The sequence below is a fragment of the Bufo bufo genome, chromosome 1 (genome assembly GCF_905171765.1).
Source record: "Bufo bufo chromosome 1, aBufBuf1.1, whole genome shotgun sequence".
NCBI classification, from domain to species: domain Eukaryota; kingdom Metazoa; phylum Chordata; class Amphibia; order Anura; family Bufonidae; genus Bufo; species Bufo bufo.
This window is the reverse complement of record NC_053389.1, coordinates 603,166,151-603,192,792: the sequence shown is the minus strand read 5'-3', so window position 1 is coordinate 603,192,792 and position 26,642 is coordinate 603,166,151. Positions and strand designations below refer to the sequence as shown.

Sequence of the window (26,642 nt, the reverse complement as noted above, 5' to 3'; positions counted from 1 at the left end):
AAGCAAGTAGGAAAAAAGTCACAAACGCCATCGATTTAAAGATATGGAGAAGATACTGCTCATGGCTGGGGAAAGATTGTTCTGACATATCATCTCTCTCCATACAAAAAATCTTAGAATTTTTACAAAGGGGTCTAGACTTAGGCCTAGTACCTTTTTTAAAAGTACAAATCTCAGCCTTGGGGGCCTTCTACGACACCAACCTTTCGAATCATAGATGGGTTAGAAGATTTATTAAAGCCGCGTCTAGACCATCCTTAAAGGCAAATACTCCGCCATGGGACCTAAATTTAGTCCTTAATGGATTAACAAATCCGGCTTTTTCCCCACTCTCGGAAATCTCCCTAAAACATCTCTCCTTTTAAAACAGCCTTCCTGATAGCGATTACTTAGAAATCCAGGCCCTGTCATGTAAGGAACCATACTTTCTAGTTTTTCCTGATAAGATAGTACTAAAACTAGATCCAGGTTTTCTCCCAAAAGTGGTTTCCAACTTCCATAGGGACCAGGAGATTATCCTACCTTCCTTCTATAGGGAACCAAAAAATCCCTCGGAAGAAAAATGGCATCTACTCGACGTTAAGGAGACTATTATCCAATACCTAAAAGTGACAGCCCCTTTTAGGAAAGATAATAATCTATTAATTCAATTTTCGGGGAAAAATAAGGGTAAACTGTCTAAAACATCAATAGCACGTTGGATTAAAACTACTATTGTTCTCTGCTATAGTTTAGTAGGCCAGTCATGCCCTTTTGGTATTAAGGCACACTCAACTAGAGCCATGGGCTCCCCCTGGGCGGAAAAAGCAGGAGTATCCCTTGACCAAATATGCAAAGCTGCAACCTGGTCCAGCATAAATACTTTCATTAGGCATTACCGCCTAAATTTTTCATCTGCAATAGATTTGGCGTTTGGCCAAAAAGTACTACAAGCAGTTGCCCCCCCTACTTAGTAATCTGGGAGTTCTCATCCGTAGCCGTCATGGTGGATGAAACGGAAAAACCGTAATTAGACTTACCGGTAATTCGGTTTCCTTGAATCCACCATGACTGCTCATATATTCCCTCCCATAACAAAAAAAAATAAAAATATAAAAATATAATAAAATATATACAAAAAATATATATAATACCCACTTGGTATCTGGTACACACTGAGGGTGAGAGTGGGTGGGGCCTTTTAAACTCTCTCTGTATTTCCTGCCCCTATAGAGGTCAAGAGGTCAATCTCATCCGTAGCCGTCATGGTGGATTCAAGGAAACAGAATTACCGGTAAGTCTAAGTTTTTTTTTTTTTTTTTTTTTTTTTTCATGTCAATGTCTATATTAAATAAAAAAAACAAAACCTTGCCGTTTTTGCACTGAGCCTAATAGGTGCAACTCCTTGGTATCTACAGATTACTTTACTACAGTTAACTGCTGCATGATTGCAATGACAGTTATCACCTGTATAAAGATGATACAAGATCCACCATTTACAATAGGTGATATCACAGGTTATCTACTCCCTCCTGACCTCTGCACAGGTCACAGAGCACGCCTCTCCCATAAAAGTCAGTGAGATCCCATCCTGTCCATTGTCAGTAACTTATGGTGGCTGCTGTAATGCATATCTCTAAATGCTGTTGCTCAGGCAAGATGGTTGACCCCCATAATCATGTTCAGGAAATATCTGTAATGTTACAGACATTGGTTGTGAAACTTCTACATCAACCGAACAGTTTAACTTTGGGCTAATCCTAAGGCCTAGTTCACACGACAGTATGGCTTTTATAGTTTTTTGCGGTCCGTTTTTCACGGATCCGTTCAGTTTTTGAGTTCCGTTGTTTTTCCGTTCAGTTTTTCCATATGGCATATACAATAATTACATAGAAAAAATTGGGCTGGGCATAACATTTTAAAAAGATGGTTCAGAAAAAACTGAACGGATACGGAAGACATACGGATGCATTTCCGTATGTGTTCAGTTTTTTGGCGGACCCTTTGACTTGAATGGAGCCACGGAACGTGATTTGCGGGCAATAATAGGACATGTTCTATCTTTTAACGGAACGGAAATACGGAAACTGAATGCATACGGAGTACATTCAGTTTTTTTTGCGGAACCATTGAAATTAATGGTTCCGTATACGGACCGTATACGGAACACACAAAAACGGCCCGTACACTCGCAAAAAAAAAAACGTTTGTGTGAACTAGGCCTAAGAGCTTTATTTTGACAGTCCACTTGTATTCACTTTTTGACTTTGGGTCACCATCATGCCCCTCCTAGGGTGATGCACCTCCTTTTGAGCCTATGAAGCGCTGTGGATGTCAAATGTAGTAAATCCAGGGTTGCCAACTGTACAGAAATTTCTGGACACTCTGTAAAAATGAGCGACTTTATTTTTTGTGTCCGTGTTTTTTTTTTGTTTGTTGTTTTTTTTAGGCCAGTGGTACCGGACTAGGATATTTTGGTGGTAATTCTTATTATTTTACAGCTCACAGTAAATGCTAGTAATGAGTTCTTATCAGTATATTAAGCTATAGACATGTATTACTTATAATCTTTATCATTCATTATGGTTTTCTAATTTGTCGAATATGTTGGCTGTCTGTGATCTTTGAATAATTTGTCCAGAAAAAAGAAATTCTGGTTGGCAACCCGGAGTCTCTCATCTGGTGTCCCTAAGGCAAGTTAGAAAATAAAGGCACCATTTCATTTGACCGTTAAAGGGCTTCTGTCAGCCCACTAAACCGTTTTTTGTTTTTTTGCTTAATAATAACCCCTACACTGTGATTTATCCATACATAAGTAAAATAATAATTTTGGTTCAGTAGAATTTGCTAAAACCCTATTTTTATAATATGTAAATTACCTTGCTACCAGCAAGTAGGGCGGCTACTTGCTGGTAGCAGCCGCATCCTCCGATGGTAATGACGCCCCCTCTGCTTGTTGATTGACAGGGCCAGCGGACGGGATCTTTCTCCGCTGGCCCTGCCTGTTTTCATTCAATATCCCTACTTGCTGGTAGCAAGGTAATTTACATATTATAAAAATAGGGTTTTAGCAAATTCTACAGAACCAAAATTATTATTTTACTTATGTATGGATAAATCGCAGTGTAGGGGTTATTAAGCAAAAAAACAAAAAACGGTTTAGTGGGCTGACAGAAGCCCTTTAAAGTAAAGTTTTACATGGATGTAAAGATTATAATTTCAAGTTATAGAGATGTTAAAGGGGTTCTCTGGGAATTAAGAAAATGAAAATACTTAAATATTACTTCATTATCTATATATTACCAAATACCTTTCATTAGTTATTTTGTCAGGGAAGCAGTCATTAGGAAAAGTAAAATGGCCGCCAACCTACTAGTCCACACAAAACCTGTCCTAATTACACAGGAGGACAAGTTAAAGAGCTGCGCCATCTTCCTCTCTTACTTGGGGAGGGGAGTCCTCTCCTACAAAAACGGAAACAGCACGGATCCATTTTGCAGCCCATAGACCTCTAAAAGGCATTCCGTCATAGAATTGCGTTATGGTCCGTGGTAACGGAATCCATAACGCAATTCACCTTTTACCAGTAAACGAAGCGTGAACGAATTTCATAACCTGAAATTCACTCATCTCTAATTGTAGCATTTCCCACTGTATAAAATGTTTCTCCATGAAGAAAATCATATCTTGGGAAATATATATTCTTGTATTGCACTTTGTCAGTTGCTAAAATATCCCAACACTTGTTGGATAGAGTAAAAGCTTCTATGGGCAGCCTGATTCTTCTGCTTTTCCTTAGGAGAAGTCCCTACTTCCCACCATAATATATTAAACTTGGAGGAGTAAGATGCTACTCCTTCCTCGTTAGGTTGTTTTAGTTGCTCATTTAAATGGCAATGACTTGGCAGAGTTGCTGTATCATTACTGGTACTGTAGGTTACATTGTGCTAATGCTCCCTTCCAGTTTTCTACAATATACTTACAAATAAACAATTATCTCTCAGTTGGACGTCTGTCCTGTAAGTAAGAATGCAAGAATGCCTACTGCTTCTGCAACAGCTCTCTGAGCAATGAAGATGGCTTAGATTATGCTGAGCTGTCGTCCTGCAGTAAGGGAGTTTATCATCATAAACTGTATAGAACAGCTTTTATTAGTAACCTGGTAATATGTACATGTGTGTGAGACTGTGTTTCTACAAAAATGAAAAAATAGTGGGCTGACAGAAGCCCTTTAAAGTAAAGTTTTACATGGATGTAAAGATTATAATTTCAAGTTATAGAGATGTTAAAGGGGTTCTCTGGGAATTAAGAAAATGAAAATACTTAAATATTACTTCATTATCTATATATTACCAAATACCTTTCATTAGTTATTTTGTCAGGGAAGCAGTCATTAGGAAAAGTAAAATGGCCGCCAACCTACTAGTCCACACAAAACCTGTCCTAATTACACAGGAGGACAAGTTAAAGAGCTGCGCCATCTTCCTCTCTTACTTGGGGAGGGGAGTCCTCTCCTACAAAAACGGAAACAGCACGGATCCATTTTGCAGCCCATAGACCTCTAAAAGGCATTCCGTCATAGAATTGCGTTATGGTCCGTGGTAACGGAATCCATAACGCAATTCACCTTTTACCAGTAAACGAAGCGTGAACGAATTTCATAACCTGAAATTCACTCATCTCTAATTGTAGCATTTCCCACTGTATAAAATGTTTCTCCATGAAGAAAATCATATCTTGGGAAATATATATTCTTGTATTGCACTTTGTCAGTTGCTAAAATATCCCAACACTTGTTGGATAGAGTAAAAGCTTCTATGGGCAGCCTGATTCTTCTGCTTTTCCTTAGGAGAAGTCCCTACTTCCCACCATAATATATTAAACTTGGAGGAGTAAGATGCTACTGAAGGGCCTTGCACATCCTGTGAACATCTTGTACTTCTTTTTCAATAGGCAATCTTTCTGCAGGCTTCAATGTCATTGAGGAAAATTCGACAGTTTTATAACCTAGACCTTTTCACTTCCTCGTTAGGTTGTTTTAGTTGCTCATTTAAATGGCAATGACTTGGCAGAGTTGCTGTATCATTACTGGTACTGTAGGTTACATTGTGCTAATGCTCCCTTCCAGTTTTCTACAATATACTTACAAATAAACAATTATCTCTCAGTTGGACGTCTGTCCTGTAAGTAAGAATGCAAGAATGCCTACTGCTTCTGCAACAGCTCTCTGAGCAATGAAGATGGCTTAGATTATGCTGAGCTGTCGTCCTGCAGTAAGGGAGTTTATCATCATAAACTGTATAGAACAGCTTTTATTAGTAACCTGGTAATATGTACATGTGTGTGAGACTGTGTTTCTACAAAAATGAAAAAATATAGAATTAGAAATTCCTAACAGAATGGCCCAGATTTACCAATGTGTCTTGGCCAAAAATCTGTCTAAAAACTTGGCACATGTACAGTAAGGTTTCTTTTTTTTTCTTCTCTGAATTGCTTGACAAAGGGGCTTAGTGGGGAATAGGCAGAATTTCATTGGAAAGGGCCGGGACTTAAGATGCACCATTTTGCGACAAAATTTCTGTGCAATTCTGGTGTTAAAATCTGTCTGAAGGTAAGCCAACCAGCAGTTGACTCGGAGAAAAGTGTCTGTTCCTTCGCCACATTTATCATCCAGCCTGAGCCCCTGTGATAAATATGGTGCAGGTTTAGACCGCCTGTGTAAGGTTACGGAGCAGTGGGATATACTGCAGACTTCCACTTCCACTGAAGGGATATGTAGGGAGATCTTCCAAAATGAGATTGAAATATTTTGCACAAAAAGGTCCAGATTTACTAATCCTACAGATCAGGGATGCCCAACCTGTGGCCCTCCAGATGCTGCAAAACTGCAACTCCCAGCATGCCCAGGTAGCCTACTGCTATCAGCCTACAGCAGGGCATGGTGGGAGTTGTGGTTTTACAACAACTGGAGGGGTGCAGGTTGGGCATCCCTGATTAGTAAATGTGGACCTTTTTTGTGCAAAATTTTTCAAGCTCATTTTGGAGGATCTCCTTACATATCCCTTCAATGGAAGTCTGCAGTATATCCCACTGCATTGGAATATAGTGGGATATGTCCTAAAAAGGATATTTTTTTTTTTTTCTTCTTTTTTTTTGATGTTGGTGTGCGGTGCCTCTTTTTCTCCACACATAGGGCCAGATTTATCATTCCTCTGACAGCTCACTCCACTTTAACATATGGCTAAAGTCAGTTTTAGCCAAGTCAGATTTATGATCGGCCCTTTAAGACTGTAATAAATGTGGTTTGACGGTAGCAGTTTATCCGTCAGTAAGCAGCTTTACAAAAGTCGCACATCTTTACGAAAAAGTCGCACGTTTTTATGAAAAAGTCGCATGTTCTATTAAAAAGTACAAAACAGGATAGAAAAAAGGGAAATAGCTCACCCTCTCACAGTCACAAAGAGGTGCTCTGGTCTAAAATGATTCACCCTTCAAAATGCAAGAAAACGTATATGATTGAAAAGACCGGCACTCTCAACACACGGGACCATATGGTTAAATGCAGATCACAATGTTTAATTGATACATATATAAAAGAATAAAAATATATAAAAATATAAAATATACACTAATATTAGGTGATAATTAATGGTTTCACACAATGTTGTGCCAATCCTACAAAGGTGACATTAATTTAAAACGTCCAATGTTCAATACTAGTTTATACCATGTAAAAAAGAACGCTGTAGGTGAGAAAGACCATGAATATTCACATATAAATTCCTAGAAGGAAAGAGAATAGAAGTCCTTTTTGGTTCTGTCCCGAATATAGACGGACAGTGCGAGGTGGTATTTGCCAAAATAAAGTCAATGTTGTATTATATATAACTGTCTTTTTCTTCATATGGATATCGCTTTAGCGATTAATGGTCATATGCGCTTGATGATCACCCACTGTGTGGGCTTACCTTCCCTTTCTGCCGGTCTGTCAATCGGATTCCTCGGGGCTCGCTGAGAGCCGGCGTCCCGGCTGAAGCGCTGTCAGCGTCCCACGTGGGTTTGGAGGAAAAGTTTGTCGCTCCGGAAGTGACGTATCGGCATGCAGGAAGGTATTCGATACTTCGCTCAGACTCGGCTGTTCGTTGTAGCGGCTGAGGTAAAACTTACAGTGCACTGTAGTTAGAATTATTTACATCTCACAGATGGGTCATATTCTGATCTCCGATTTGGATCTCTTAGTACCAAACGCGTTTCGGGAAACACTCTTCCTGTCAAAAATAAAACGCACCAAAAACGCGGCACAACCGCAAAGAGAAAAAAAGATGAAAAAATGGAAAAATACTAAACACATGAAAAGAACTATGTATAACAGAGATGTTGAGAACAACAGATACCTAATAACTATATTGTAGATGACTAAAAACATACAAAGAAAACAAAGAAAAAAATGGACAGATTCCATGTCTGTTTTTGGCAACTACCGACAGAGGGTATAAAAACCAATCAGGCATGAAGGAGGGTCATCACCACTGAAGAAGGGAAGAGTGTTTCCCGAAACGCGTTTGGTACTAAGAGATCCAAATCGGAGATCAGAATATGACCCATCTGTGAGATGTAAATAATTCTAACTACAGTGCACTGTAAGTTTTACCTCAGCCGCTACAACGAACAGCCGAGTCTGAGCGAAGTATCGAATACCTTCCTGAATGCCGATACGTCACTTCCGGAGCGACAAACTTTTCCTCCAAACCCACGTGGGACGCTGACAGCGCTTCAGCCGGGACGCCGGCTCTCAGCGAGCCCCGAGGAATCCGATTGACAGACCGGCAGAAAGGGAAGGTAAGCCCACACAGTGGGTGATCATCAAGCGCATATGACCATTAATCGCTAAAGCGATATCCATATGAAGAAAAAGACAGTTATATATAATACAACATTGACTTTATTTTAGCAAATACCACCTCGCACTGTCCGTCTATATTCGGGACAGAACCAAAAAGGACTTCTATTCTCTTTCCTTCTAGGAATTTATATGTGAATATTCATGGTCTTTCTCACCTACAGCGTTCTTTTTTACATGGTATAAACTAGTATTGAACATTGGACGTTTTAAATTAATGTCACCTTTGTAGGATTGGCACAACATTGTGTGAAACCATTAATTATCACCTAATATTAGTGTATATTTTATATTTTTATATATTTTTATTCTTTTATATATGTATCAATTAAACATTGTGATCTGCATTTAACCATATGGTCCCGTGTGTTGAGAGTGCCGGTCTTTTCAATCATATACGTTTTCTTGCATTTTGAAGGGTGAATCATTTTAGACCAGAGCACCTCTTTGTGACTGTGAGAGGGTGAGCTATTTCCCTTTTTTCTATCCTGTTTTGTACCTTATCCATTCACCCATTGAGGAAATTTAGCTCCCCATCTCACAGCCATGGACATATGGAGCCATATGGAGAGTAAAAAACAAAAAGCAGAAACTTTTATGTTCGACACAACAGAAGAAAACCCCCACAATCCAACTGGGGAAATATCTATATCAGATACGTTTAAAGAACTGGAGTGGGTTATGCAAAAACAACTAAGGCAAATTTGGGAAATACGTTCTTTGACCCAATATTTGACTTGTAATAAAATCCCAAAGGGATTACAATTAAATAAAACACCAGCACAGGACCTTTTGGGAGAGGAATTTGACAGGGAATGGGACGAGCTCCTCATGAAACAGTCACGCGCACTTGTGGAATTGATTATCAAGAGGAGATCTGAAATCCTGGCAGGCCTCTCCGAAAGGGTCTCTGAATTTAAAGTCGTTTTGGATAAATTGCCCAAAAATGAAATATACAATATGTGGCAAGAAAAGCTTTGCAAAGGTCTGGATAGGATGGAGCAAGAAATAATTTTAAAGAAAGCCAAAAAATACAAAAATACATCTAGGCCCAATAAATATGAGAGTCAAATAAATAGAGTGGAACCAATAAGAGAAATATATGATCATGCTCAAGAAGAAGAATTAGAACACAACCGATATAATATCCCTACTCAAAACCGTTATGAAACTCTAACACAGCACTCTTTTTTAGATCAAACTCCCCCTCATCACCCACCAAAAATCCGACGGAGACAGTCACGTTCACCGGAACAGAACACAAAAACACAAACCCCACACAGGCCACCATACAATTTGAGACACCGTATTTCACCCCAAGAACAGAGAAAACCTACATACGCGAAAGCACATCTACGGAAACACGAGCACAATGCACAGAACAATTATGCACAAGACAGTCAACAACAACATTACAAACAATATCCTCCAAAACCAAAAAGACAAGAAGAGGAAAGAAGAAAGTTAGACTACAGAAGACACTATTAAACACTGATTCAAATAATATTATTAACCTTAGCACAATTAATCTTAGCCCACAACAGATCACTTTACTAAATAAGGGACTCAAATTTGCTCCCACTACTAAATTAAACAAGTTTAACGTATATATAGGGATTCAGAAATTTATTAGAAAATTATGTTTAAAAAAATACTTCTTAAAAAATCCGGTAACCACTGACAAAGAAACAAAAGACCCATTTATACATACCCAACTAAAATGTAAGTCAAAGAAATTCCCTAGAGCCGAAATAAGTCATGAAATGATGACTTTTCAAAAAAATGTTGAGGCAGACTTAGAAAAAATAAAAGAAAAAAAGTATAGTAAAAACAACCTAACTAAAGGAGAAATCAAAGCTTTACAAGAACTCCAAAAAGAAAACAATATAATAATCCGCCCTGCGGATAAGGGGAGTGCCATAGTTATCTGGGGTAAAGAGGAATATTATAATGAATGTATGAAACAACTTACAGATCAGTCCACATATAAACCTATCAAAGGAGATCCGTCATCAACATTTAGGGCCTCTTTATTGGAATACTGCGACAGGGGTTTACAACGGGGAATCCTCAAAGATTATGAATACAAATTTATTATGGGCACACCAGGGAGATTACCAATATTTTACTGCTTACCAAAAGTACACAAGGATCCAAGTAATCCCCCTGGTCGCCCTATCATATCAGGAATAGGTTCCCTGACGTCCAACCTGTCGCAGTATTTGGATACCATACTCCAACCCTTTGTTAAAAAAACCAGGTCCTATATTAGAGATACAACACAAATTATTAGTGTTTTAGAGGATTTGGACGTCCAACCAGAATGGATCATAAATACATTGGACGTCCAGTCCCTATACACCGTTATCGACCATAAACAAGGAATTGAGGCCCTCAAAAACCAACTAAATGGAAATATCTCTTTAAAAACAGAACAGATAGATTTTATGTTGGAAGGTGTGGACCATATTTTACACCATAATTATTTTATGTTTGAGGAGGAGTTTTATTTACAATTAAGGGGCACCGCCATGGGGACCAGGTTCGCCCCCAGCTATGCCAACTTATTTTTGGCTCAGTGGGAACAGGACACCATCGGCCCTAGGCTGGGGGAGGACCTGGTCCTATGGCGACGCTATATTGACGACATTATTTTTATCTGGCGTAAAGATGATATTAGCCTTTCTAAATTTTTGGATGATCTAAATAACAATTTATATAATTTACGTTTCACATCTGGACCAAGGACAGAAACAGTAGATTTTTTAGACATCCAGATCACCAGAAACGGAAACAAATATGTCTGTAATACTTATCACAAACCCACAACCAAAAATGGATTTATACTTTTTTCAAGTTGTCACCTGCCAAATTGGCTTACCAACATTCCTTTCGGACAGTTTCGCCGCATCAGGAGAAACTGTACGGAAGATAGCCAGTTTGAAAAGGAAGCTTCTATAATGAAGACACAATTTAGAGAAAAACTCTATCCTGAAAAAATACTAGGAGAGGCACTTGACAAAGTAAGAAAACTAGATCGAAAAACCTTTTTTGACGAAGTAAAGACACAAAAACAAAACCAAAATTCCGAATTTAGAATGATCTTACCCTATAGCGCCCGTTCAAAACAAGTAAGTGGAATTATCAAACGCCATTGGCACTATTTTCTCCAAGATAAGATAATAGGTCCACTAATACCAATAAACCCCCTCATAACATATACTAAAGCACCAAATCTAGGGATCCAAATAGCACCAACTGTTAAGAAAAAGTGTAAAAAAACAATAAATCAAAGTTGGTTGAAACCTGATGGTTTCTTTAGATGCGGGTCCTGCATTGGTTGTAGAAAAACTAAATTTCCCAAAAAAACTATGAAAATCTCCTCAACCCAGAATTCATTCTCAATGACAATTAAGGGCCTCTTGACATGCAATTCCTCCAGCGTGATATATCTGATCCAGTGCCCATGCAATAAACAATATATTGGAAGGACAAAAAGGCAACTTAAAGTACGAATATCAGAACACTTTAATAACATTGCTAAGGGTTGTGAGAACAATGCCCTATCAAGACACTTTAAAGAGGTCCACAATAAAAACTGTGAGGGCTTATCCTTCTCAGCGCTGGAACAGATAGACCACGACTGGAGAGGAGGTAACCACATCGAAAAAATGTCAAGGGCAGAGTCTAAAAGAATTTATGACTTTGGAAGTCTCATACCTAAGGGATTAAATGCTGACCTAGAAATTTTTGGCTTCCTTTGAATTTATGGGTCGTTCGCCTTTTTTCCAATGGAGAGTCGCATGTTTGGCCGTTTACCGGCACTGCGACCCTCCCTTGGGGAAAGGCGCACGTACCCCTCCTACATCCAAACAAAATGACCCTTGGGAAAGAAATGTCCCAGAAGAAATTTTGTAAAAAAAGATGCAAAGCATAATCTATAGATACATCCGCACTAATTTGCGGCTGTATTTTTAACATATCACAAGCCACCTAACAACACTAAGATATGCTCTTCACACTCCAGGATAAACATATAGATAGAAACATACATAATGTTATATATTGTTACAACCAATAAAATATGGAGATACAAAATGTATCATATGAGTCAGTCACAATTTTATCATTTTTATGTACCTAATTTTATTATTGGTAAAATTTTTAATACATTCATCAGATGCAAATATATGTTCATTGTCCATATGTTTATCTGCCAAAATACACTTAACAACCATAACAAATGATATATAAGGTTAACCATGGCCTATGCAATGAAACCATTTATGGACTTTGTACTACAGGGTAAATTGCAACCCTTTGACAAAAAAACGCATATGTCAAAAATAAAACGCACCAAAAACGCGGCACAACCGCAAAGAGAAAAAAAAGATGAAAAAATGGAAAAATACTAAACACATGAAAAGAACTATGTATAACAGAGATGTTGAGAACAACAGATACCTAATAACTATATTGTAGATGACTAAAAACATACAAAGAAAACAAAGAAAAAAATGGACAGATTCCATGTCTGTTTTTGGCAACTACCGACAGAGGGTATAAAAACCAATCAGGCATGAAGGAGGGTCATCACCACTGAAGAAGGGAAGAGTGTTTCCCGAAACGCGTTTGGTACTAAGAGATCCAAATCGGAGATCAGAATATGACCCATCTGTGAGATGTAAATAATTCTAACTACAGTGCACTGTAAGTTTTACCTCAGCCGCTACAACGAACAGCCGAGTCTGAGCGAAGTATCGAATACCTTCCTGCATGCCGATACGTCACTTCCGGAGCGACAAACTTTTCCTCCAAACCCACGTGGGACGCTGACAGCGCTTCAGCCGGGACGCCGGCTCTCAGCGAGCCCCGAGGAATCCGATTGACAGACCGGCAGAAAGGGAAGGTAAGCCCACACAGTGGGTGATCATCAAGCGCATATGACCATTAATCGCTAAAGCGATATCCATATGAAGAAAAAGACAGTTATATATAATACAACATTGACTTTATTTTAGCAAATACCACCTCGCACTGTCCGTCTATATTCGGGACAGAACCAAAAAGGACTTCTATTCTCTTTCCTTCTAGGAATTTATATGTGAATATTCATGGTCTTTCTCACCTACAGCGTTCTTTTTTACATGGTATAAACTAGTATTGAACATTGGACGTTTTAAATTAATGTCACCTTTGTAGGATTGGCACAACATTGTGTGAAACCATTAATTATCACCTAATATTAGTGTATATTTTATATTTTTATATATTTTTATTCTTTTATATATGTATCAATTAAACATTGTGATCTGCATTTAACCATATGGTCCCGTGTGTTGAGAGTGCCGGTCTTTTCAATCATATACGTTTTCTATTAAAAAGTCTCATAAGATAAGCATGGTCCTCACTGGAGTGAAATTGCGACTTTTTTGCGACTTTTTTAAATAGTCCCAATAGTAAATCTGTCTAGAGATTCATTTACATAAGAAGACACGCCCACTTTCAGAAAACTGGCGAGCATAGTGCAGAGCAGAAAAAATTCGCAAATTTGTGCGCAGTTTTAGCGTTTGGGACTTTTTTGGGACTTTTTCACTCCATTATTCTGACCTGAGCTAATGATAAATCTGGCCCATAGTGTTGTGTGTTTCTTCCAAACAACTCAACTTTGGTTTCATCTGTCCACAGAATATTTTGCCAGTACTGCTGTGGAACATCCAGATGCTCTTGTGCAAACTGTAAATGTGCAGCAATGTTTATTTTGGACAGCAGTGGCTTCCTCTGTGGTATCCTCCCATGAAATCCATTCTTGTTTAGTGTTTTACGTATCGTAGATTCGCTAACAGGGATGTTAGCATATGCCAGAGACTTTTGTAAGTCTTTAGCTGACACTTTAGGATTCTTCACCTCATTGAGCAGTCTGCACTGTGCTCTTGCAGTCATCTTTACAGGACGGCCACTCCTAGGGAGAGTAGCAGCAGTGCCAAACTTTCTTCATTTATAAACAATTTGTCTTACATGTGGACTGATGAACAGCAAGGCTTTTGGAGATACTTTTATAACCCTTTCCAGCTTTATGCAAGTCAACAATTCTTAATCGTAGGTCTTCTGCGAGCTCTTTTGTGCGAGGCATCATTCACATCAGGCAATGCTTCTTGTGAAAAGCAAACCCAGAACTGGTGTGTGTTTTTTATAGGGCAGGGCAGCTGTAACCAACACCTCCAATCTCATCTCATTGATTTGGACTCCAGTTGGCTGACACCTCACTCCAATTAGCTCTTGGAGATGTCATTAGTCTAGGGGTTCATACTTTTTCTACCTGCACTGTGAATGTTTACATGGTGTGTTCAATAAAAATATGGTAACATTTAATTCTTTGTGTGTTATTAGTTTAAGCAGACTGTGATGGTCTATTGTTGTGACTTAGATGAAGATCAGATCACATTTTATGACCAATTTCTGCAGAAATCCAGATCATTCCAAAGGGTTCACATACTTTTTCTTGCAACTGTAGGACATAGGTAATCAACTCGGTTCTCTGTTTTTCCTGTCACTTAGTCTTCAAAGAGAATTGGTTAGCCCACACTCTTACATTTCCCCAATAGATTACTCAAAAATATAATCATTTTTTCAATTGGAATCGCTTAAAAATATGTTCCTATGTCAAGAAACTGCTGTTACATACTTGTTACCGCACCCCCTGGTGTTCATCTGAGTTCCTCTAATATCTTTTACTCAGCACACCATTGTACCATAATTATGATGTCCTTTTGCACTGTGCAGCGCAAGGTCTGGTTGTTTACTGTAGGTGACATATCAGGCTTCACATCACTATGCTAAACTGAGAATTCTGGCTAGCTGTGAGCCTGGTGACATCACTGGCGCAAATAGGCGGTCTATATCCCTGCCGGAGGCTGTTTTGGAGGTGGGTACTATGCTCCTTTGCAAAACTATAGACCACCCATTTGTGTCGGTGACGTCACCGGGCTTGCAGCTAGGTGGAAGTCTCTGCCTAGCATAGTGATGTGGAGCCCAGTACATCACTGGCAGTAAACAAACAGACCTTGTGCTTTGCGATGCAGCACAAGGCAAGGGGGAGCATCAAAGCAAGGAAATGTATATAGTAAAAGAATAAAGAGCTTCTATCCGGGTTTAGCCTTGAACCCGGAGAACCCCCTTCAAACAAAAGAGCGTAAAGATGCACTTTATCATCCAGCTGCCAAATAAATGTGCTACATGAAAAATGTGGTGCATCTTTAGATTATCTAGTGTAAATTTATACTGTCTAAATATTAGAAAGAGATGGTAGATCTGTCATCTGTTCAGTATTTTTTTTGTTATGTTACCCTTAGGATACTGGAGGTTTTTTCATTTTTGCGTTTTAATTTTTCTTCCCTATTTTCCCTGAGCCATAACTTTATTTTTCCATTCACAAAGTTTTTTTGCGAGACAAGTTGTACTTTCTAATGCCACCATTTCATATGGCATACAATGTAGTGGGAAGCTGGAATAAAATTCCAAATGGGGTGGAATTGGAAAAAGAAAAACCATTCCTCCACAATTTTACAGGTTTTGTACCTATGGCGTTCCCGTTGCAGCAAAAATGACCCATGCCCTTCATTCTCTGGGTCCGTATGATTACAATGATACCACATATGTATAGGGGTTTTTTTTATGTCTAAATGGTGTAAAAATAAATTGAAACTTTGAAGAAGACTTTTTTTTTTTTTTTTTTTTAAATCACCATATTCTGAACCCCATAACTTTTTTTTTATAGTTATATCTACTTAGCTGTGCGGGGGCTAATTCTTTGCGGGACTATCTGTAGTACCATTCTGGAGTGTGTGTGACTTTTTGATCACATTTTATAAAAAAATTTGGGGTAAGCGCCATTTGTCGCATTGGAAATATATTTTTATATCGTCATAGTACAGGCGTTTTCGGATGCGGTGATGGCCAGATTTTTGCTATTTGTGTATTTTTTTTTTTTTTTTTTTATTCTACAGAAAGAGGGTGATTATATAAAATTTTAATTTTTTTTTTTTAATGGTTTTGTAGCTTGTGTTTGAGGCTATAAAACTGTGGTGTGTTTTTTTTATTATTTTTTTTATTATTATTATTCTGTACCACTGTTTATTAAATATACATATTGGTACAGAATTGCTAATTTCGTATGTTGGCCTGCCACCTGCTGGCAAAAATGTAGAATTGCATATTTAATACCCTAGGTCTCTTCAGAGATACCCAGCATATTGAATTCAATTACTGGCATCCTCATTGGCCGCAGAGGATGCCGGTAAGAAGCCTGGAAGTGCGAGCTTCCCGGTTTTTCACCCTTAAGATGCTGTGATCTCACTTGATCACAGCATCTAAAGGCTGGGGGGTCTCTGCTGTTTGGAACAGCAAAGACTCGCCGGCTATGGTGCTCGATGCACGAGTGGGCGCCATTTTTGCCAATCGTTCCAGTGAAAGGGTTAAGTAACCTCAGTTCATATTTGGTGAATGCATAATACCTTTATTTGTTGAAGGTATCAAGTGTTGATGTTTGCCATATACAATGGCGGTTCTCAAAGTTTCAGGTACTTTTTTGAATATCAGAAGAATAATTCTTTTAGTTTCTTATGTTGTTCAGTGGGGCTGCAGCCATCTACTATTTTTGTAATCGAGTATTCTATTGATTAATCCAACGATTAATTTGGTACTCTTATAACCAAAAACTAATTAAAAGAATGTTTTTCTTTAAAAAAACTCATCAGCCCCCCAGTGCCACCAGCTAGCAAGCGCTGCAAATAATTTGCATGGAGGATTTTTTTTGTGTCAAATTACTCGATTCAGTCGAGTAATTGTTTCAGCCCTATTGTTCAGGTTTAACCACTTCTGGACTGTCCATAGACTTTTTAAACATCCGGGTGGTCCCTGCTTAATTCTGCAAGGACCTTCCTGAACATCTTTGCAGAGTTAGCATCTGAACACTAATCGTGCAGGAGCAGGGAACCCCCTCCCAATGACTGCAGTGCTCCTTAGAGTACAGCCACACAGTCGGGTTTCTGCATGTAGTTTTGGAAGCCAAAACCAGGAGTGTATTAAAATAAGACTAGAAGTTGTATCTGTCCTTTTTGTCGTCTTTCCTTTTATGAATCCACTCCTGATTTTGGCTTCCAAGTCTGACCTCATGGCTGTACCCTTGTAGAGAAGGCAGGGACTTTTTTTTTACTGCCCCTGCCTTCTCCATCTCTGTATACACAGGACTCAATGAGCGCTATATACTGCTCTGATCCTAGTGATCGCTAATTGCTGAGTGCCAATTTGTGTGGGGTGGCACATTTATCGTCCACAAAGTGTCGTAGTTCGACAAGTGTCAGACAGTTAAACATGGCATGGATGTAACAACCATGTCTTTTCTCTTCATATAGGTATATGCATAGTATCTCTACTTGTTGTACATCTCATCCTGCATAATCATCACTTACTTATGGTACATATGACTGTCTGTTCTTCACTGTATATAGCATCTATTTATCTTTTGTTTAAAATGTTTGATCCTTAAGGCTCCTATACACGGGCCAATTTTGCAGGCGATTGCCGAGAAGGAAGCTTTCTTTCCTGACAAGCACCTGCTGGTCAGTGAAGGAGACTGCTGTATTTGCATGCAGTGATCTCCTTCACAGTATGTGTTTCGCTCATTCATCGGGTAATCGTCAGCACCTTTTAGGCCCCTTTCACATGGGCGAGAATTCCGCGCGGGTGCAATCCGTGAGGTGAACGCATTGCACCCGGACCCATTCACTTCAATGGGGCTGTTCAGATGAGCGGTGATTTTCACGCATCACTTGTGCGTTGCGTGAAAATCGCAGCATGTTCTATATTCAGCGTTTTTCATGCAACGCAGGCCCCATAGAAATGAATGGGGATGCGTGAAAATCGTAAGCATCCGCAAGCAAGCGCGGATGCGGTGCGATTTTCACACATGGTTGCTAGGAGATGATGGGGATGAGCAACCCCATTAAAGTCAATTTACTGTATTATTTTCCCTTATAACATGGTTATAAGGGAAATTAATAAAATCTACAGAACTCCTAACCCTAACTTCAGTGAAGAAGTCCGGGTTCGCGTCTGGGTACCACAATCAGTTTTTTCTCACGCGCGTGCAAAACGCATTGCACTCGCACAGAAAAAACTGACTGAAATTGCGTAAGCACTCGCACGATTTTCCCTGATCGCAGACGCAACGCATCCGGACCTAATCTGGACATGCTTGTCTGCAAGGGACCTTACACTGCCAGATATTCGCTAATGAGCGTTCCCATGAAAACTAGTTAGTGATTATTTGGCCGACTCGCCGCTCGTGTAAAGGGCACTTTAGTTTGTAGCCTGAGACAGCCAGGGCAATATATGTTTATCTTTTTGATGAGCGAATTTCCGTTTATGAAATTCGCTTGCGCCCTTTTTTTTTATACTGGTAAAAGCAGAATTGCGTTATAGATTCCATTACCACGGACTGTAACGCAATTCTATGACGGAATGCCTTTAGCGGCATTCCGTTATTCATTCCGTCATAATAGAAGTCTATGGGCTGCATAACTGATCTGTCCCGTTTCCGTTATGCAAGAGAGGACTTCTCTGCATAACGGAAATGGGACGGATCCATTATGCAGCCCATAGACCTCTATTATGACGGAATGAATAACGGAATGCCTCTAAAGGCATAGAATTGCGTTATGGTCCGTGGTAACTGAATCCATAACGCAATTCTGCTTTTACCAGTAAATGAATCGCAAACAAATTTAGCTCATCTCTATTAATTAGCTTAAAGAAGCTTCACTAACATTAGGGCTGCAGCTATCGACTATTTTTGTAATCAAATATTGTATTGATTAATCAAATGGTGAATCGAGTACTCTAATTACAAAATTAATTAAAATAACTTTTTTCTTTATAAAAACCCATCACGGCCTCCCCTCCTCCCCAGTGCCACCATCTTTTCCTCCTAGCCATGTCCCCAGCGCCAGTGAAATAAAATACCTCGCCTATAGGGGTGCCGCTCCACAGCTCGTCCATCTTCTCCGCACGCTGCACGGTCATCCTGACGGCACACAGCATCAGGTCATAGTGCACGTAAGCATGCACTATGTCCTGACGATGTGTCAGTGCGGTGCCGGCCAGCGGTTGACCACGGAGCGGTGAGTAATAGCAAGAGCTTCTCTCTTGCTCCTTGGTCACATGACACAAGCAAATCCTCAATGCAAAAAATTTGCATCCAGGATTTTTTTTGTGTAGAGTTACTCGATTCAATCGAGTAATCGTTTCAGCCTTACTACCCATAGATCCCTGCCTACAGTGCTATAAATTTAGTCACAGCTTAGGAGAGGCAGGTTTCTAAGAGGTGGCACATTTGTCAATCGCAAAGTGTCATCATTGGACAACTTTCAGGCAGTTAAACATGGATAGGATAGGACATAAGACAAGTATGTAATGCAAAACATTCTTACACACGTTTATCATTCTCTACGGTTTATGTTGATTGTTTCTCTGTTCATATTATTGTGTTCTTTTCCTCCACTGCCGCCCTGTTACACCTCCATTTCACACTCTCCAAATCAGCCTCTCTCTCCTTCCCTCCCCCATGTACAGTTCACATGCTTTATTCACCTTCCTGATTCATCTCCACCCATCATGTCCCAAGGTGCAGCACAATAAGCTCTTTTACAAATGACACAACTAGTTGCTCTTTCTCTTCATATTTTTGCCGCTAACTTCGGGGGATATCTCTCCCAACTCCGGCCAACTATTTTCACATTTCAATCTATTACCCGTCTCCCATAGAAACCCTGTCAATCTCCTAAACCTCCGTTGTCCTCTCTTCCCCCTTTTAACTGCAAGCTCTGGAATCCACTGTCTGTGTGTAACAAGCTCCCGTACATTCACAATTTCTTTCTTACTAATTCTCTTAACTTGCTGGCCCTCACCAAAACTTGAATTCAGCAATCTGATACTGTTTCTCCTGCTGCTTTTTCTAACAGTGGCCTACATTTTTCACATACCCCCAGACCTGACAACAGGGATACTTCTTTCCCCACAATGCACTTTCCAGATCCTTTCCCTAGTAACCTCACTTTCTTTCCCATGTTTTGTGGTCCACAATCTCAGACTTTCATCCTCTCTCCCTTTAGAGTGGCAGTTGTTTACTGACCGCCTGGCTCAGCGATGCAGTTTCTGGATCACTTTGCTGCCTGGCTGCCACACTTTTTGTCCTTTAGAAATACTAACTCTCATTTTGGGCGACTTTAACATCCCCATTGCCAGCCCTATCTCCCCGTCAGCCTCCCAGGTGTATCTCTTACCTCCTCTGTTGGACTTTCACAAATTTAAACTCTCAGACGCATAAATACAGTAACACACTTGACCTGGTCTTTTTCCTGCTCTCCTTAGTTTCAAACTTTACTAACTATACTTTGCCACTCTCTGACCACAACCTTCTCTCCTTCACTGTCACAAGTCCTCATCCATCTTGGCACACTCCTAGTTATCACACATTCAGAAATCTACACGCCATTGACACTAAGAAGCTTACAGACTTTTTACAGTCATCACTATTCTCAATCTCCTCTTTCTCCTGTAAAAACACTGGCTGCAAAACACTATAATGACACCCACAGAAGCAACCTGGATAAAGTAGTGCCCTCTACACTCAGAACTTCCAAACAGAAACAAAAGCAACCCTGGCTTACACCTCAATCTCGTTTCCTCCAGCGATGCTCCAGAAGCGCCAAAGGCCTTTGGAGGAAATCTCGGGCACCACAAGATTTCTTCTATTATAAATTTTATGTTGACAAGACAACTTCTCACCTTGACAAACAGACATACTTCACCACCCTGATCTCATCACTGTCCAATAATAGAAAAAAACTTTTCCATCTCTTCTTAGTCCAAAAGTGCAGGAGCTTAGTACAGACCTCTGTGCTGAAGACCTGGCAGAGCAAACTGCAGACTGGTCTCTAATCTTCCCTTCATCCGTAAACACCTGGACTGTTTGGTCTATTCTTGCCTCATCCGTTATCTACCAGCTTACTCTGTCCTTTTATAAATTTACTATCTGGTTTTTGCACCCTATATAATTTTAAAAAGTATTTTATTTGCAGTTTATGCTAGTAAAAATGTAAATAAGTTGACTACTTTTCCCTTTTAACATTTCCCATGTGTAAAAAGCAAAAATAAAATAAAGGCCTCGTATATAACCAAAAAGGGTGCAAAAATGTTGTACATAACCAAATGGAAAAAAGTTATGGCTTTTAAAGCCTAAAAAAGAAAAATGTGTCGGATGGGGTAAATGGCACGGTGTTGAACTGGTTAACAAATGTGGACTTGTTTCCATACAAACCTAACCACATCTTAATCTGTTGTACTTTAGAGTCCAAGGAATACTTTTTACTATTATCCTCCATCTATTGATCCAACCAGAGGGATCTACGCCCTGAGGATGGGAAAATACAAGGCTCATTTCTATACAGAGGGTAACTACTGATTTGTATGCCATGTGTACAGAGGAGAGCAATTTAAGAAATGGGACAGCAAGTCTGGAGAAATCAAATTCGCCATGTATGTTCCAGTTGCTGTCATCAGAATTCATGCATTTTATATATTTTTTTTCTATTAGGACCTTTTATTTGACACAGAAATAATATGACAAACTGCGGGCTATAGATATTGATAACCAGTCCTCAGAATAGGTCATCAGTATCGGATTGGTGGGGGTCCGACACCCGGGACCCACACTAATCCACTGTTTAGGGCTGCTTCAATGAATAAACTGAAGGCTCCGTACACTGTGCAGTTTCCATTGCAGGTGTACTGAAGCTTGTTCACTTCAACAGGAGCTGAGCTGCAGCACCCTGGCACTGCCACTACCCTGTGTATGGAGCTGTCTGCCTCCACCTCTGTACACAGTTGCATGCATCGCAGCAGCCCTGCACAGCTGATCATTGGGGATGTCAGGTCATCAATATGAGATTGACACCCATCTGATGGACCCCTTTAAATGTTGACGACAAATTAATGCTACAATATGCAGCCTAAAAACCCAATTGATGTTTCTTTTAACTGTGGTTGACTTTAATTTACTATTCTTTATTGACCTTTAACAACATGGACACCTCTGCAGGCAGTTTTTTTTAGCTCTAGTGCAGCTTTGCAAATAGTACTGATCAACAGTCTCCTAGTGTCCTGTGTCTACAGCTGGTATGCTCACTTCATGGAGTATTCCCATCTCAGTCATTTATGAGATTAGAATTCCTGTCGAATGCTGTGGCGGGGGTTACAGAAACGGCCAAGCGGGCTATGCTACACTGTTTCCGTAGCTCCCACAGAAGTAAATTGGAGTAACCGGATACATCTTAGCACAGCCAACTCCATAACCCTGGTCAGAGGCCGCCGCATATAATGTGTATTCCTATCTCAGCTGTAATTGGCTGAGATGAGAATATCCCTTTAAGGGATCTCCAAGGTTAAAAGCTGCAAAAGACCATTCTGTAGCCTGATCCTGCCATCCATCTGTCCTCTACTTCTTGCCGACGCACCGATGTCTTATTTCTTTGAATTCTTAATGCTTGACATGATTTTACATTTCCCCAAAGGAGCATTTCACAGTGAGACAACTCCAGATCCAGACTGCCACATCACTGCGCTGCTGACTGAGCATAACCCGCCTCTGCTGTTTGATCTTGACACAGACCCTGCTGAGAACTATAACTTACTGAAACCGGTTATCCCTAAAGAGCTCCAACCAATTGTAAATGAAATCCAGAATGAACGGGAAAGATTTCTCAAGAGTATGACTTATGCAGAAAGTGAGCTTAACAAAGGCGAGGACCCATCGCTGAGACCATGTTGTAACCCAGAATGCACTCCTAAGCCAAACTGTTGCCGTTGTTAATTCTCTGGTAAACCTCACATTCAGATCTTCTAAATGGGCCTCAGGTCAAGTGTCTTAAATCCAAAGAAGTCTCTCATGAGAAAACTTGCATCTTCATCCATGACATCTTCTTTTTTCATTTACAAATGCAGTTTTGAGTTTTTTTGTTTTTATTTTTAAGCAAAAGCTTGTGGATGCTGAAAAAGATGATTTTCTTTGTGCATTGTATCCTAAATAATCCACACCTGGCTTTTGGCTAAAAGAAATTCCACTAGAAATGGCTTAAGTTATTATAATTTTTTTTCCATAAGAAGACTTCAGTATTTCAACCAGAGAAGTGTTATAGGTTCCTGTAACTTCCATTCCTTTCAGTAGAATGACTGTGCATATGTCCACCTCTGCATAGAAAACAGGAAATAGGATGTACTTGTTCTCGAGATTGGACCATCACCAGTATGACACTTAAAGTGGTTATCTAGTCAGGGGTGCACCACCAATGAGGCCAAGTAAGGTGATTGCCTCAGGTAGGGGCAAGGGGGGGGCAGCTGAAGGGCCATGAGTTGACGGGAAGGGGTTAGGCTAAGAAATTGGCATTGGGGAGGTGGGGTGTTTAAGTTTTCGCCTCAGGCAGCAGAAAGGCTAGGTGCACCACTGTATCTAATGATTAATATTGATGACCTATCCTCAGGATAGGTTATCAGATCAGTGGGGGATTGACACCCAGGACCTCACTTAGCACCAGCCTCGTCTAACAGCTGATATGTAAGCTCCACAAACTCTTCCTAGGCCATGTGATGTCACTGGACATCGGTCACATGGCCTAGTTGCAGCTCAGCCCCATTGAAGTGAATACCAATACCAAGCACAGCTGCTATACTATGTATGTACGTCTCTGTGCTTGGTAAGCTGCCAGGAGCCTGCTGCGCTCACCAGAGCTCCGGTGAGCGAGGGTTGCCGGGGGCGGACCACCACCAATGTGAGAACGATAATCTATCCCAAGGATAGGCCATCATTATTATGTCTTCCTAAATAACCCCTTTAATATGTCAGATTACCATTCTGTCTTGGCAAACCCCTCAAAAGGAAGTTGTCCCACAAAATATTCAACATTTTTTGCAAAACAGCCCCTGGATGTGAATACTTTTGTATTTGCATATACACATAGCTAAAAATTGATTGTAGCTACTGAGTTATTCAATGAAATTCATCTGTATAGCGCCACTTTCTGTTTGTTCCTTTTCTAATTTTAATGTTTAGGTGGACGCACATGCTCAGTGCCATCCTTCATCTGCCACCAGCTGCAGCAAAAAGACATGCCCCCTGAGCTGCCAGCTTGAAATAAATGACGCAGCAGAGTAACTGGAATAATGAATGTACAGGACTGGTTCTAACTTTGTTCATGTTTTATATGATTTTTGTGTTTTAGACTAATCATGAGCACTCCTTTCAGCTTATGTTCCTAAAGCAATGATCATATATGAGTAGTCGGATCATTATGCAATACAAATGGGGAAGTTTTTATGTTTTACTGTGTCCATTAATGCAGTCAGTGCCTAGATCTCTTTCCTGCCTTGTATGAGGGAATTACTCACAAGCGAAGTAAACTCTGTGGGCCTAGAGGGCCTGGACACAGAGTATTTCATTAGCTCAATATAAGTAGTATTTTTTTCATTGTTTTTTTTTTTTACAATATGAAGGGGCTAAATCTCCTTTGGATTATTACTACTAGGCATTTTAAGAGCATCTTGAAATTTGTGACATTCATAGCTAAGCCTATTAACTGTAAAATATAAAAAATGCAACAATGACTATTGGGAAATGTACTTACATCTTTAATGTTGGCAATTACTTAGGAAATAAAATTAATAAAGCAGCTTATCGTGAATTCTCAATTCTTTTTTTTTTTTTTCACTAGAACAACATTAAATAAAAAAGTTTGTCCAACAGGATAGCGCAAGCTACGTTTTTCTTGCCTGTTGAAATTTGCCCCATATAAACAATCAGTGGATTTAAAAAAAAAAATGGGCGCCCTAACAGGATGCACAAACTTAGTGTAAATGCAGTCTATATGAGATATCAGTGTGGTTAACATTATTTTCCAACTTTAGAATACTTACACACAGGGTGTATTTTGCTCTGATCCTGCAGCTGAATTTCTTCTGCAGGTTTGACATGGATTTCACCTTGTGCATTGCAAAGGGTGAAATCTGCATGGAAATTTCTTACAATCTCAACCACATTGTTGGTACTGTAAAACACTATGGATTTGCCTCCTGCAAATCTAGGGTGTCAAATCGGCAAACTTTACGTCCTGTTTTGACTTAAAGGGGTTGTCACTTCAGCAAATGTCATTTATCATGTAGATAAAGTTAATACAAGGCACTTACTAATGTATTGCGATTGTACATATTGCTACCTGTGCTGGCTTGATTCATTTTTTCCATCACATTATACTCTGCTCATTTCCATAGTTTACGGCCACCCTGCAATCCAGCATTTGTGGCCGTGCATGCACAATATAGGAAAAAACTTTGGCCTCACCTGTGGCTGGGACTGTGGGAGTGTACATAGGCTGGGACTTTTTCCTAGAGTGTGCAAGCATGGCCACCACTGATGCATTGCAGGATGGTCGTAACCATGGAAACTAGACATTTATAATGCCCTTGAAATATCTGTCCATATTGCCACATTTGCTGGCTGGATTATCACAATACAATAGTATTAACTTTCTCTACATGATGAATGGCATTTTCTGAAGTGAAACAATGAATGAATCGTTTAGGTGGTTTACTTGTTTTCAAGAAATAAAAGCTGGCATGTTAACCCATCCTAATGGAGTGCTGCGCTGCTTTATAATTCTTACCCAAAGCATTCCCTCACTACCGTGCACAAAAGGGCACCTCTAAAAAAAGGCTGAGAGTCTACGTCTGGGTAATGTACCTCTTGGTGAGAGATCATTGACTGCTAGACTTGCCTGTAAGGCAAACTAAGTAGAGACAAATACATTTTACCCAGTTGACAGACTCTTGAGAGGGGGAAAATATTTGGACTGCGAGAAACCGTATGGTCATCTCGACAAACTGCTTGTCACCACTAGAAAGACCACCAGTGGAGGGGATCATCTACCACAGTTGTAGTCCACCATCCTGACACCGGTGGCACCTTCACTACACACCCCTTTTCTCTGTCTGGACCATTTCCAGGAACTTAGCAGAAGTAAATATGGTGTCACCATGTCTATCATTGACATTCAGCCACTATTGCATTCGTTTGTGAACGAGAAACCTGGACCAGAACTGTATTGTCTTTATCAATGAATCCAGGCTGTATTTGGGATTCCATGACAGTGTTTAAGTATGGAGGCCTCATGGTAAGCGCTTCAATAATGCCTTTACTGTGGAGCGACACACTGCTCCAACTGCTGGTGTAATAATCTGGGGAGCCAGATAGTCGGTCACCTCTAGTAGTGATGCTAGAGACACTAAGGCTACCTACATACATTGCGGATTAGGCGGTTTTTCCATGTGGATTCTCATGCAGAAAAAAATCGCCGCATAATACAGTACCAGCAAAGTGTATGATATTTCGGAAATCTCATGTACATGTTGCTTTTTCGTTAAGTGTGGAAATTGAGCTATCCCGTGCGTTTTGAATCTGCGTTATGTCAATTCTTTTCAATGCAAGGGTGTTGTCAGCAGCAAAATCGTCTCAAATCCGCATGTAACACATGCAAATTTGGAGTGGAAATGCAGAGAAATTTGCATGAAAATTTTTGCTGAATTTAGTTTGACAGCTCTCACCCATGTGTAGGTAACCTAAACACTCATATATGCAGGACATTCTGCAACCACGTGT

General features: G+C 39.9%; 1 protein-coding gene across 1 annotated transcript in view; it reads left to right on the top strand.

Moving 5' to 3' along the window:
* ARSA (arylsulfatase A) overlaps positions 1-24,663 on the top strand; it is a 62,754-nt gene extending 38,091 nt beyond the window's left edge. The window contains exons 7-8 of the mRNA XM_040413564.1: positions 21,288-21,390; positions 22,510-24,663. Of these exons, the coding sequence (XP_040269498.1) occupies positions 21,288-21,390; positions 22,510-22,808 (402 nt within the window). The 3' untranslated portion in view covers positions 22,809-24,663. The remainder of the gene's footprint in view (positions 1-21,287; positions 21,391-22,509) is intronic.
* Positions 24,664-26,642: the final 1,979 nt, after the last annotated feature.